This window comes from Camarhynchus parvulus, chromosome 20 (assembly GCF_901933205.1).
Source record: "Camarhynchus parvulus chromosome 20, STF_HiC, whole genome shotgun sequence".
NCBI classification, from domain to species: domain Eukaryota; kingdom Metazoa; phylum Chordata; class Aves; order Passeriformes; family Thraupidae; genus Camarhynchus; species Camarhynchus parvulus.
In genome coordinates this window covers 6,556,627-6,570,458 of record NC_044590.1, presented here as the reverse complement: position 1 = coordinate 6,570,458, position 13,832 = coordinate 6,556,627, and the positions used below count along the sequence as shown (strand labels likewise).

Sequence of the window (13,832 nt, the reverse complement as noted above, 5' to 3'; positions counted from 1 at the left end):
CTGATGGGTGGATTAGAAACAGCTTTAGGGGGATTTCTACCATGGGAGTGGGGGGCTGTGGGCATTGGGGATCTCCCTGGCACCAGGAGTGCTCGCTGTGCCAAGCACCACCAGTCCTCACTTTCCCCATCCCGGTTTTGGGCGCACTCCTGGGCTGGTGACCACACACTCCATCCTCGGCAGCTGGGGGGGGTCCTCTCAGCCACTGCCAGGAAGGACAAATCCAAATCCCTTGGATCCCATGTCCAACCCTCCCACCCAAGTGCCCAACAACAGTGCTGACAGTGCTAATAAAAAATCAATAACCATTTATTCGATACAGCTGTTTCATACATACAGTACAGGGAGCGCCTCGGGGCTGCTCGGAGCTGCTCGGACAGTACTCTCCAACTGAGGATTTGTCAATGATTAACAAAAGAACAGATCATCACAAATCGGGAGTTTATTATAAGATAGTTTACCGTTAAAACAATTTTATTTTTTGCAAATAAACACTTTTTAATATATATATTTATATATTTATATATATGGTTACAAGTGATAAATTGAAAATTTTTTTCCTTTTTTTGTGGTTTTTTTTTTTCTGTTTTAATTTTTTCCCCAAAATACACTTATGCACTAATAACTGGCATCGACGAGAAACATTTGGATATGCCGTGGGATGGGTGTCACGAGGAGAGAAAGAAAAGAACAAAATGCTCTCAGGGTTCCTGGGGGTGGGAGATGCTCCAGGCTCGGGCAGCTCCATGCACTGGTGTGACACAGCCAGCCTCACCAGAGTGGGTCTTGGTGCCCAGGGTTCCCCACTTCCCCACAATCCAAGCTTTCCATGACTTCCCACAGGCTTGCAGCCCATGCTTGCTCCCATGGAGGTTTAACCCTTTCCCTGGGGACATGGGTGATGGCATGGTGGGCTTCCCCAGCAGTGGAGGTGCAGGACCTCAGTGTCACAGTGCCCAGGATGAAAAAATCCCCAAATCCCACGGGTGATGGGATGGAAGGGGACAGGACAACTTGTCCCCCATCTGGTGCCACAGCCTCTGCCTGTCCCTCTGGATCAAGGTGTTTTCCCCTCTGGCACTGCCACGCTGGGAGCACCTGAAGGGGCACAACCTACTGGCCCCAGCAGTGACACCACTTGGCCCTGCTGGCTCACCTGTTGTGGCACTGGCAGGTGCTGGGGATCCCAGCATTGCTCTGGAACCTTCTCTGGACAAGCAGGAGAGTAAAGGATGCCTCATGGAGAAGGTGTGTGGGGGGAAACACGTTCCTCTCTGAGTGATGACTAGTGGGGAAAACACCTTTTTGGGGGAGAAAAAGCCCTGAAGATTTCACTTTCTCACAGAAATTCCCTCCCCACCATGGTGCTGCCCTCACTGGGGCTGTGAGTGCTCTGAGGGTGGCAGGGACAGCCCCAGCACCAGGACCACTGCTCCCACTGCCTGCCCTGAGACCCCAGATGGTCCCTGGTGTCCCTCCAGGCTGGTGTCACTCTGTGAGGCCACTGCAGCTGTCCCTGCTCCTGCCAGACACTCATTATGGAAGCAGAGGTGCATTTTGATCTGGACCTCACCATGACCCCCTGAGCTGGCCCTTTCCCGTGTCTACCCTGCCCTGAGCAGCTCCCAGGGCTCCCCGCCTGTGGAGCACAGTGCTGCCAGTTAATTTAATCAATGAGAAGCCAATTAATTGCATGTTAAAGAGAACAGAGTCCCAGGCCATGCCCAAGGGGAGACAGTGAGGATTGTGTGGTGACCATCCAAGCCAGCAGGCCGGGCTACCCAGATCTCCCTTCCCTAGGCCAGGGCGTGGAGCTCTCCTGGGGACTTCCCTCCATGGCAGGACATGATTTTGGGATCCAGAGGCTCCCTCTGCACCCTCACAGAGATTTCAGTGCCAGGCCCACAGCTCTGCCCGTGCTCCCCTTCCTGCTGCTGCTGCCTGTGAGCTGTTCCAAGCTGTCCTACAGCTCCCAAAGTTCTCCCTGTTCCCCAGGGAGGCAGGATCTACCCCAGTGACACCATCCAAACATGATCTGATGAAGTGCAGGCAGCGACCAGGCTGAGCTGCAGTGACTAATTAAGCTTTCTCACTAATTGCCTCGAGGCCCAGCACAGCCAGCAATGCTCAGGCAGTTCTCTCAGCTGCAGGCACGTGCCCAGCTCGCCGGGCAATGCAGAGGGTGGGTCCAGGTGCCAGAGCTGTGGACGGAGCAGGAGCCCTGGCTCCCTGAGAAGCCACCCTGGCTTCAGCCACCCCTGTCCTCCCTCTCTGGCTGGAATAACCTGCCAGTGGAGGATGTTAATTGTGACTGGGCTGCTGCTTGCAGCAGGGAAAGACACCGAGCCTCTGGTGGGCGACAAGGAGCAGTGAAGGAAAGCGAGGACTGAGGTTTGAATTGATTAAAGCAAAAGCAGAAGCTCCCCCTCTGATGCCTCTTTCCTGGCTCTGCATAGGGGAAAAATCAATTTAAGGTTTTCTGTTGTGCTACTGAGAGGAAACGTGCCCATTTCCCAAGGACCGAGGTAGCCTGGTTTTGTCTGGAGATGGGCACACCCCGGTCCAGGGATGGCTCCCCCGGGCTGGAGCAAGGTGTGATGACAGTGACAGCAAAGAAGAGCTCCAGGGAAGAGCACAAGCAGGGATGGCACCACAGGGACCTGCCACCCTCAGGAGGGTGGTCAGGAGCTCAGATGCATCTTTGGAAGCAGAGACTCCTCCTATGGTGGGTCCCAGCCCAAAAGGACAAGGGGAGTGTGAGGTGCCTGGGCAGCAGCTGGGCTCATCCTACAGCAGGACCCGTGATTGTCTCTCGATGCTGTCCCCGTCCCTGTTACACAGCTCCTGTGGCCACAGCTGGGGAACCGAGACTCCATTCCTCCCTCCTGGGCAATTGGCACCATCAGGATGGAGCACACTAGGACCCTGAATCACCCTTGGATGCCCCCAGGCCGGGGAGCAGCTCCTTGGCTGCCATCTCCCCCTGACCCTGGCACTGCCATCGTGTCTCTGCCATCACAGCACTCCAGGCCCGGCAAACACAACCCCAGCACCGAGGCACAGCTCCCTCACTGCACCCCCTCCACAGCTGCACTGCCACTCTCCACGGTGCCCACAGCATTCCTACAACTTCCCATTAAACCCTTTATAGCCTGACCGGCCGCAGAGCACCCCCTCTCCTGCTCACACCTCCCAGCGTGTGTCCCAATCGCTGCTCCCTGCTCTCCCCGTGCCTCGCAGACAAACCAACCCTGCCGAGCCCTCAGCACCGCTCCCTGCCCAGCACCTTCCCCTGGACCCGCGGCTGCCGGGGAAGCGCTGCCGACTCCCCCGCACGGCAGCATCCCCCGCCCGGCCGGATCAAACATCTTTGGAAACACCACCCGGAGCTGGGAGGCTGCTGGGCAGCTCCCCCTGGAGCAGCACGGAGCCGCTGGGGAGGGTCCCTGCCCACGGGACCCCGCTGCTATTGCACTTCTCTTTCGCTCAAGCGTCACCAGGTTGGCGCAGGGGAGGGGAACCACGGGCCGGGGGAGGCAGCGGGGCCCCACCAAGGGGTATGTACATGGGCAGGGGGTGGAGAACGTTCCAGCTTCCTTGATCCTGTTTGTTTTCCAGTGTGAAACAAGGTCCGTGATTTGTTTAAAGTGGTTAACTGGTATTTTCTGTCTCTTTTTTTTTTTTTTTTTTTTTTTTTCCTTTCTTTTTGTAAAAAGAGGGTGAGAGGAGGGTGGGGCAAGAGGAGGTGGGATGGGGAGGAGGGGACATAAAACTGGGAGAGACCCCCACCCTGTTACCCTGGGCTGTAAACGAATCCTCGGAGTCGAGTCTCTGAGCTGCTCATTTCTCGGGCATCTTGCTGGCTCCTCCCTTCCGCTGGCTCGGGGGCTTGAGGGCGAGCTCGTCCCCCTCGGGGCTGCCCCGGGAGCCTTCCCAGTGCTCGAGGGTTTTCTTGTGATTAGTCTTTGTTGCCACGCTCTCTCTGCCCTTCGGGGACATTTCCGGAGGCCTCTCCTTGGGTTTTCTCCCCCTTTTCTTCCCGTTTGTGCTTTTTTTTTTCTCCTCTTTGCTGGAAGAAAGCTGTTCCCTGTTTTTCTTTTTCCGGCTGGCCTCTGAGGAGGTTCGGAACCAGTTCTGTGTCCGTGGGGTGACACGGGGGTTAGTGACAGTCCTGGGGGCAGGCACTGGCACCAGCACGCACACCCCGAGCCTGGCCCACCCCTCACCCCACCGGCATCACCTCTCTGAGGTCAAACTGCTCGGGATGAGCTGCTGCAATGAGCCTGGGGGTGCCAGGGACACCAAGGGGGACAGGGAAGAACCCTCCAGGCTGACTGGGAGCTGTTAGTCAGCTCTGCTCTTAACAGACATGGATGGATGGATGGATGGATGGATGGATGGATGGATGGATGGATGGATGGATGGATGGATGGATGGATGGATGGATGGATGGAAAGGGACAGCCCAAGGATGCGTGTGTCAGAGCAGGGACCAGCCCAGGCCAGCTCCAGCTGTTTCCTTACCTCCGAGTGAGCCTTGATGATGTGGTACTTGACGCCGCTCTCGGAGCTGAACTCCTTCTGGCACAGGAGGCAGCGGTACTTGCCCACTGAGTGCTCCCCCTGCAAGACACAGCAGCTCCTGCAGAGCCCAAAGCACCCCAAGGGCTGGCCCTCCCCTGGCCCTGACCCTCTCATGACCTCAAAGGGACACAAAATAAACAGACACACCAGACCTCTGCCAGCCTCGGTGCTGGGCCAGGAGCTCAGAGCCACATCCTCTTTCTGAGTTTCAGTCCATGCCACTCGTGCTGCTGCCTGTGTGTCCCCAACATCAGGTAATGGGGCCATTGACTCCTGTCCTCGCTATCAGCAGATCTGTGATCCCCTGGGACTGAGCCACCATCAGATTTATGTCCAACACTCACCTCATTTTCCTGTTACATTGTCAAAGAGCCAGGGTGAGTGCTGGATTCCTGTCACAAGCACCCTGGTGGGATGACAGATCTCCCGGCCCGGCTGCAGGTCATGGCACGTGGGAGATAATGGGCTCTCTGTTGACGAGGGGGTTATGGATGGGCCCCTCTGGGCCATATATTTCCTCCCTGGGAATTTCTCCATAGCTGTAAATCTCGAGTCAGACAGGTCTCTCATTTCAGGAGAGGACAGGCCTGGCTTCAGGAATCCTTGTGCAAATCCTTGATGCTGGTGCATCAATCCCCACTGAGGATGGGGTGCTGCCTGGGAGCAGCCTCTGCTCTTTCTAAGGCTCTGTGTATTGCAACAGTTCTGCAGGATTTTACAGTGGGAATCACAGACCAGTCCTGGAGGGGCTGTGATTTATTTATGCCAAATTTGTTGGCACATGTATTCAAAGTAAATCCTCTCCCCCAAGGGGAAGAATCCTGCTGATGGCAGTGTGGGGGTCGCAGAGCAACTCCCCATTGCTGACACCCAGTACCTGGCCCCAGCTGTGCCAGATCCAGAGTGTGCAGCTCTGTGGTTCATGGAAATGTTCATGCAGATCCTGGCTGCTTCCTGTGCATGGAACCAACCAGAAACCAGCTCCATTTTCTCTCAGAGAAGGAGCTGTCCTAGTCTTCTGTGTTTGCTCTTTTATCCTGCATAAATCCAGCTTCTCCTGCTGGATCTCTGCAGCCCATTTTCTAAATGATCTCATTAAGGGCTGCTGTTCCAGCTAGCGCTGGAGGAGTGCAGGAGTTGGTGTTTTTAATAACCACGGGGTATGTATTGGAGCTGCCTCCTGGAGGCTCCATTCAATGGAAGCTGCAGCTGGAAATGTTTCAGGGTATAAAGCTTTAGCAGCTCTTACTTGGTTCCAATTTGAGGGACCTACACAGAGCTCCTGATCCCTCCCCTGGGGCAGCTGCAGGGCACTGGAGCTCAGGGCTGCTCCAGCAGGAGGGCACTGGTTTCTGCACAGACCAGCTTCCAGACTCAGCTTATCCCAGGAGGCACCACACCAGCATCCCTCCAGCTGGGCTTCCAGAGGGGCTGTAGGGCTGCCCAAATTGATGGAAGAAGACTCCTGATTCCCACCTGCCTCAGGAAACATTCAGTTTCCAGCATCCAGCTCCTTGGCTCTGAGCTGCTGTGGCTGATGTGTGGTTGTGTGACATGCTGGCCATGCTTAGCCAAGGGCATGTGAATGATCTGGGGGCTGCAGGGACTGGCTGGGCAGGGGCTGCTGTGGGACAAGAGGACATGAGGCAGGAGAACTGCTGTGGGTGTGTCTGGAGCACCTCGTGACACTTTGTGTGTCAAGAGGTCTGGGCTTGGGTGAGAAGCCTGTGTTGTGGGACCTTTTCTGTATAACTGGAATAGCAGCTACATCCCCTCCATCCCATCTACTCAGCTCAAGCCTCTCTGCCTCCATCTGCCTGGCAACTCACTTGGAGCAGCACTGCCAGCCAGAGCTCCAGCAGCCACCATCCTTTAACCTGTGCCATTGTCCCTTGCCTTGCTCCTTCCAAACCAGCTGGGGGGGGAAGAGAAAATCCAACACCAAAGCCACTCTGAGAAAAGGGTGTAAAAGGCAGGACCTACCTTGTTGCAGTTGGCCAGGTGAGCTTTCAGCCCCGAGACACTGGAGTAAATGGCTTCACAGCACTGCAGGAAAAAACAAAGCAGGGTCAGACATGATCCCCCTCATCCCCTGCCTTCCTCTGAGCTGTGGCCAGGAGCCTGCCGAGCCAGCACGGCCACCGGCCCAGGCTGAGCAGTGTGAGGTTAATGCTCTGCGAGGCGCCCGGGGCTCTGGTCACACGTTTCCCATTAGTGCTAATGGGAGTCATGTGGCCACATCCCTCTGCAACGGGCTGAGAAACGTCTCCCCTCAATGTCTCCGTGGAAAACCTACATTTGTGAGCTGTCGGGAGGTCCTGCTGGGCTACAGGAGCTCTTGGAGCCACAGCAGAGGCTTAACGGAGAGGAGAAATCACCCAGGCAGCAGCATGACCAGTTTCTGAGCAACGTCTTTTCCAAGTACCTCTGTATGACATTAATTAGCCAGCCTGGCTCCCCTGGCCTTGTGGGAACTGCCTCCTTCAGAACTCCCATTAGCAAGGCTTTGTTTGGGACGATAAATCCAGGCTCAGCACCAGGGTGGGGTTCACCTCTCTGTCAGCTCGGGCCAAGGCTGTGTTTCACAGGGAGATGAGGCACACGCACCATGCCCTGAGGTCCGTGCTTGTCTCAGGGCTTTAAAAAGCTTGGCTTAAATCTATCTTCACTTAACTCTGGGAAAAGCAGGTTCTCTGCATCAAAAGGCTGTGCAGGATGTGCAGCCTTCACCCTGCCAGGATCTCGGGAGCTTCCCAAAGGCAGCTCCAGAGCTCAAACTGGGCGATGCTGCACCCTCAGCCCAAGGGTGGCCCTGTCCCCAAGCCTGGTGGCTTGAGCACACAAGGAGGATCACAAAGGTGGGACATGCTTTAACCAGACACAGCAGCAAGCTCAGGGAAAGGAGGTGAAATGAGTGTCTGAGCATCACTGTGATCAGGGGCCCAATAAGAACTATTTTTGGTGGGTTACTGCCCCAAAAACTCCCCCTTCCTCCTGCAGATGGAGACCAGCCAGCCCACAGAAGAACAGACAATCCTTACGTTGTTAGGACAGTTGATGCGGCCCTTCTCCTTCACTTCATTCTTCCAGTTTTCCAGCAGCCTGGGATTGAGCTTTGGGAGCCCTGGCCGGGTGTAATTGAGCTGTGAACAATAGCAGTTGATTAGCAGAGCTGCACACCCCAGCCCAGTCCATGGTCCTGCCTCTTCACATGGGCCTTGCCCTGCTCTGAAGGGAACAGGAGCTGAGAACTACTTGGGAGGCTTCCTGAGATGCCATTCTCCCCCTGGGCACGCAGAGCAGGGAGGTGCCTCTGCCCAGTGCCCTGCCACCAGCGAGGAGTCCCTGGCAAACAGGAGAGGAGGCTCCTGCTCCCGGGTCCATGCCCGACCTGGCCTTTTGGTGCACAGCCCTTCTGCCATGTTCTATAAGCAGGGGAATAAACAACCCTGCACACTGGGCAGAAGGGCCAGGGGCCTCCATGGCTGCCTTCCATGGATGAATGGGCACAACCCGTTAAACAATGAAAGGCTCTTGTGTCTCTGCCTCTCCTTCTGGCAGGGCTGCTCCTTCCAAGTGCTTTTAATTAGCGCTTTATTAGCGACTTTGAGGGTTAGCATAGCAGGCTGGCCTTCCCAACTCCAGTTCTGCCTGTTCAGCACAAGCCAAGGCAGCCATGGCAGCTCCAGGCACCTCCGGGCCTCCCAGCCACTGTGCCTGGCCCTACCTGCAGGGCTGCTCCCAGCCTGACACCGAGCCCTGTGCCAGGGTCTGCAGGGGACACGGGGCTGTGCAGCCACACCAGCACAACTGCCAGCCCAGCCTGGTGAGCTCTGCTAGAGCCAGTGGGTGTTGTTTCAGTTCTGAGCCCCAAACCTGAGTGGGAGCAATGCATGGTGCAGGTGTGGGTACCTGAGCACCTGCCACTCTGCATGGGCACCTCAGAGCATGGGACCCAACTGCATCCCTGCATCCATGCTGGATGGAGAGGATGCACAGCCACAAGGTGCTTGCAGAGGTGCAAACCCAGGCCAAACACTCCCCGAGGTCCTGGAGCTGGTGGTTTGGAGGCAAAAGCAGGCTGGCTGGATTTCTTTTCCAGCTGTGACTTTTCCTGAACATGCTGATAAAGCTGCAAATCTGCATTTGGCCAGCTTGCCCCAGCTGTTCCAAAATGTCCCTGCAAAGGAAAGCTTGGGTTGTTGAAGGCTCAGATGCCAGCCCCTCCTTTCTGCTCAGACTGAAGTGATCCATGTGCCCCTGCAGCCCTCCCCATGGCACGTGGCAGGGCACAGCTGGGTCAGGGAGCACTGGGCTCCATGTGAGGGGCAGGGGCACAGGGCCTTGCGAAACAGCGCTGTGAACAGTGCTAAGGACGGATGTGGATGTGGAAAACTCCCCCGAGCCCCAGTGCCGCAATTCTGTCGTGCTTCGCGGCTGGGGGAGATGCCAGCAGAGCTCTTTGAAGCTCTGGGATGGTGCATCTACCAAGAGCTTGGTCCCCAGCCCAGGGAAGGCAATGCCACCTCCAGGGTAGAACACAGGAGTCCCTTTTTGCCATTGATACTGAGAGCCAGGATGCCAAACAGCCTCCATAATTAAAACCCAATCAATCCCATGAATGAGCAAACATTAACGGTAACCGCACACAGCCCCAGCAACAACCTCTCCCTCTGCATGTCCCCGGGGAGGAGGCGAGGGGGGATGTTCAGAGATGTGGACTCTGCTGCTCTGCTTTCCCACTCCAGAGAAAAATCCCTCCCTGCTCTCCTCCAAGAGTCCTGCACAATAACATGCAAATCCCATGTCTTCCCAGGGCGCTGCGTGTTCTGGGAATGTCAAAGTCATCTTTATGTCTCTATTAAGAGGGAGCCCCAGGCATGGAATATTTTATATTTTTTTTTCTTTTCCATTTATTTTCCTCAAACAGCCTGTAAGTGAAAATTTTCATGGCCAAATCATTAAACGACTACAACTGGTTTTGGCTACAGCCCATCTCTTGTGAACAGTTGAAGGATGCTGGGCTGGGAAGGTTTGTTTCCTTTGACTGACGGTTTTATTTAATTAACTTTCATATTTCAATCCTCTCTGCTCCCTAGACAGCTCTCCCCTTCCCCAAAATATATCCCAGTAAATGAGAACCATGCAGGACATCTCAGCTGATGAAGCCTCTGAAGCCTCACTAGGTCTCCAGCACAAGGTACAGTTCTCCCTTCATCCTGTGGAAATTGTGGGTGATGCCGTGAAGGCAAAATGCACCCAGGGGTGCTGGGCAGCAGCCAGGTCCCACTGGAGGGCCTGCAGAGCAAGGGGAGGAAGGGTGGACTCAGCCCCACAGCTGGAGCTGGGATCCGGTTTGGCCCCTGGTGCCATGAGTCTGCAGGGCTCAGCCTGGCTCCTGCCTGCATTGCAGGGCCATTGTTTTGGGGGACAAACCCAAGCCAGCCTCTTCTGCTCTGGAATTTATCCTGGTTCCAGTATAAAACCTCAAGCCTGGAGATGACTTTTCCCCTTTAGCTTTATGACTGGCCTATGGCTGCCCCTGGCTCCTGATCCCTGACATCCCACGACACCAAACTCCACGGGGATGTGCAGACTCCATGGCTGCCCCTACTGACACTGAGACCCCGAGCTGTGGGGAGGCAAATGGAGTGTCCATGTATCCCAGAGTGGAGCTCTGCATCCTCCCTGTGTGTCACAGCTCCTGCCTGGGCTGCAGGAGCCCAGCACAACCTCCAGCACCTTGAAGCAAGGAACCCCACCTCAAGCTCTACCAAGAAAGCGTCACACTCTGAAACAGTGGAATATCCACAGCACTTTCTTCCCTTCTGCCTCTTGGATTCCTCTTCCCTCTGCTCAAGGAGGCTGTTTCTCATCCCCCACTACATGCCAGAGCCCACTGCCATGAGCTGGGAACCTGCAGCTTCAAGGCTGCTCATGGCAGGCGACAGCCCTAGCAAAGGCCAGAGGAGGGTCGGCATCATCTTCACGGAGCTTCTGCAGAGGGGATTTTTCCCAGAAAAGCAGCAGGGGTGTGCCCTTCCCCATCTGACATCCCCAGCAAGCGGCTGTTGTGAAACACCCCATCTGTTTCAGCTTATCTGGAGGCAAATAAAGATCGGAGCGAGAAAATAAGACTCCAGTGTATATTTAGAAATGCTGGATTTGGTTAGCAGAGACTGAAGGCAGCGCAGGGCCTGGGATGGAGCAGCAATCGTTTATTCTGCTGCCATTGCTTTGGTGTGAAGGAATCCATCCTCCCGGGGAAAGGCGAACGCATCCCACCACAGGCCACCAACGGCATCCAAAGCCAGCATCCCTCTGTCCCTGTCCCCAGCTGGGACCAGCTGCCACGTGGCCACAGAGCAGGGGCTGCAGTGGGGCTGTGTCCCATCGACTTGTGCCTTCCCCTGGGAAAAGGTTTTGCTGCCTGGAAAAGGGATGGAGAGGGGTGGCTTTCTTCATCAGCTTCCTTGAAATCAGCACTGACTGCTGGGATGATGGAGAGTTCAGGGATGGAGCTTGTCCTGTGTTGCAGGGAGTTTGGGTGTATCCATCCACCTCTGGCTACAGACCTGAGCTGGGAAGCATCTGTCCCTCTGGAATCCTGGAAATCCCTATGGCTTGCTGAAAAGGTGAAGGAGCAGCTGCAATCTGCTGCTCATCCCTGACATCCCACTTCTCCCCATGTCCAGTACAGTGTCTGCAGGCCCAGTCGTGCACTCCCAATGGCTGGGCATGACTCAGGGAAGAAGAGGTGGTGGTGGTGTGGTGGCTTTTCTGGAAATTCCATCAGTTCCCACCAGTCCCAGTGCCCTGGTCAAGGTGAACTGGTGTTTATCTTTCTGCTGCTCCAGTGGCTCTGGGCTGTCAGTTCCCTTAGGGAGGGCCACCACACACATGTGGTGGGGTGGTGGCACAGGGACATGGGGATGCTGCTGGCTGCTCTGAGCCTCCCATGTGGCACAAGGCTTTCCCACAGGCAGCTCTGTTTTGGGCCCATGAGGTCAAATCGGGCACTTGCTGGGAGGTTTCTTTCTACCCCCTGAACTGAACCAGCTTGTAAAGGCAAAGCAGTCCTGAGCAATGCAAACCGTGGCTGAGCAGAGCAGCTCAGAGTGTGCTGAAGTCAGCAAGCTCTCACCAGCCTGCCTGGGCAGAACCTGCCTCCCACCTCCTCCCAGCATTGCTCATCAAGAAAAAATGTCATAGACTGAACAGATTATAAAGTGTTGTCAAGGGAACGTGACAGTCACTGCAAGACGTACCCAGAGGCACACGCACGGCTCTGTACGGATTCACCCACTACACTGACTTCCTCCAAAATCCATGTGGGATTTCATGCAGGGCCTGAGGTCTCTTGATCCTCCAACTCAAGAGCCTTGTTTTGCCATCTGGGAGCTGATCCAATTCCCCCCTTTCCCATCTTTAATGCAAAACTGCTTCTGCCAACCTCACAGCAATTCTTTGCTTTTTAGCACTGAGAAGGGGCAGAGTTAAACTTAAACAATCAGACCCTGAACACAAGAAATGTCTCATTAAAAAAGCCCACCAGCACTTCATGGAGCAATTACACCAGTGCTGGGACCTTTATGATGCCTTTGTCAGCCTGAGCATGTGCCCCTGGTCCAGGCCTGCGGTCCTGGCTGCTCCCTCAATTCAAAAAGAAAATACCCAAAGTCATGAGTAAGGGAACAATTCCAAGTGGAAAGAGAAGAATGCAAGGGCTGAGACAGGAGAGGGGAAAAGAGAGCAGCACACCTCTTCTCTCCCAGTATCTGAAATGAAACAGCTACTTTGGGCTTGTTTTTTTTAAAGTTATTAATGCATTGCAGCTGAAGTCATCTGCAAACCAACAATGGCAACACCAAGCGCTGGGGAAATAAAACATTTGCAAGCAGTTCTGGCCCTGAAATGCCCAGCTCTGCCCCAAGGTGGATAGCAGTGCTGCAGCTGAATCCCCTTCTGTGCCAGCGCCTCACTGGGATGCCAGTGGGGGTAAAGAAGCTGCTGGTTTGTTTCTGTGCTGGTTTTCCAGCTGCCCACCATATGCAGACCAGAGGTGAGCCAGGCTTAGCTTCTCTGGGTCTCTGCAGGACCATGGTGGCACTTCTGCTGAGCACACACAGGTGCCAGGACAGCATGGGACAGCCTGTGGGAGCAGGAAGGCATTTTGGTACAAGCTCTGCTCTCCTGCCATCCCTTTTCCTGGGGTGACCACCATCACTTCTCCAAGCTGGCTCTGAGACTTGGGCTGGTCTCATGGCTGGGGGTAGGTCCTCTGGGCTGGGACTGTTCACACTCTCCTGACGCACTCTGATCCTCACTTTCATCTTTGCAATGTGCCCAATATCTTGCCAGAATGAATTTCAAAGCACTGGACGAGAGATGCCCAACTCTTCAGAGCAGGGAACAGGCCTGGCACCTACCTGCAGTCACCTGCTCAGGAAACAGGCTGCACCTCATGCAGAGACTCTGCATTGAGTCCTGGCAAACAGAAAGAACTCCTATTCCCTCTCTTTTTTCCCCTTTATGCTGAAATGGTTTATGATTTACTGCTGCTTCATTGCTTTTACAGTCCAGAAGGAGCATACCTGAGGGAATTTTAGCTTTAGTACACCCCCAGGAATAATCAAGCCCTCCCACAGGCAGAAGGGAGGTTTGGTTTAATGTGTACTCACTCCAATGCCTACAAAAAGCTCAAGCCTTTGGGGCCCTGTGCAAACCCCACAGCACTGCTGCTGGAGCTTGGGGGGCTCAGTTCTGTCTCCACTCACTGCCTTCCTCTGCTCCCAGCAGCACTGCTCTGGGATGCTGCAGGCCTTTTACCTCCAGGAAAGCTTCTCCCAGAAGTTAAGGAAGAGATGTGGAAGGGAGGGAATTCTGCCTGGGGCATCTTTGCTCTCTGACAGCACAAGGGAGATGGTTTCAGATCTGATCTGCTCTCTTCACGCGCTCCTCTTGGCTGCCAGCCTCTACTTCCCTGCTCAGCATGGACCAGAAATGACCTCCCACCCCAACACTCTCGGGGCCAGACCTTGATCTCTTCCCAGTGCACCTCTTCCTCCAAAGGGCACAGCTGCCTGCTGCTGGGAGCCTCCAGACCACAGCCGCTCAGCCTGTGCTGGGTGGGCTCTTCAGCAATAAATCTGCCATCACAGCTAATTAATTTAAGGCACAGCAAGTGAGACATGTGAGCCCTCAACCAGCTGGGGCCAGGCTGGAATCCTGGAATCTCCATGTGCAGCT

At 55.1% G+C, this 13,832-nt stretch overlaps 1 protein-coding gene across 5 annotated transcripts in view; it reads right to left on the bottom strand.

Annotated features, from left to right (window-relative positions):
* Nucleotides 1-291: 291 nt before the first annotated feature.
* ZNF512B (zinc finger protein 512B) overlaps nucleotides 292-13,832 on the bottom strand; it is a 30,051-nt gene continuing 16,510 nt past the window's right edge. For all 5 annotated transcript variants that reach the window (XM_030963250.1, XM_030963249.1, XM_030963248.1 and 2 more), the window contains 4 exons: nucleotides 7,625-7,726; nucleotides 6,567-6,629; nucleotides 4,524-4,622; nucleotides 292-4,134 (listed from right to left, as the gene is read on the bottom strand). In XM_030963250.1, coding sequence (XP_030819110.1) covers nucleotides 3,841-4,134; nucleotides 4,524-4,622; nucleotides 6,567-6,629; nucleotides 7,625-7,726 — 558 coding nt within the window. In that variant the 3' untranslated portion in view covers nucleotides 292-3,840. The remainder of the gene's footprint in view (nucleotides 4,135-4,523; nucleotides 4,623-6,566; nucleotides 6,630-7,624; nucleotides 7,727-13,832) is intronic.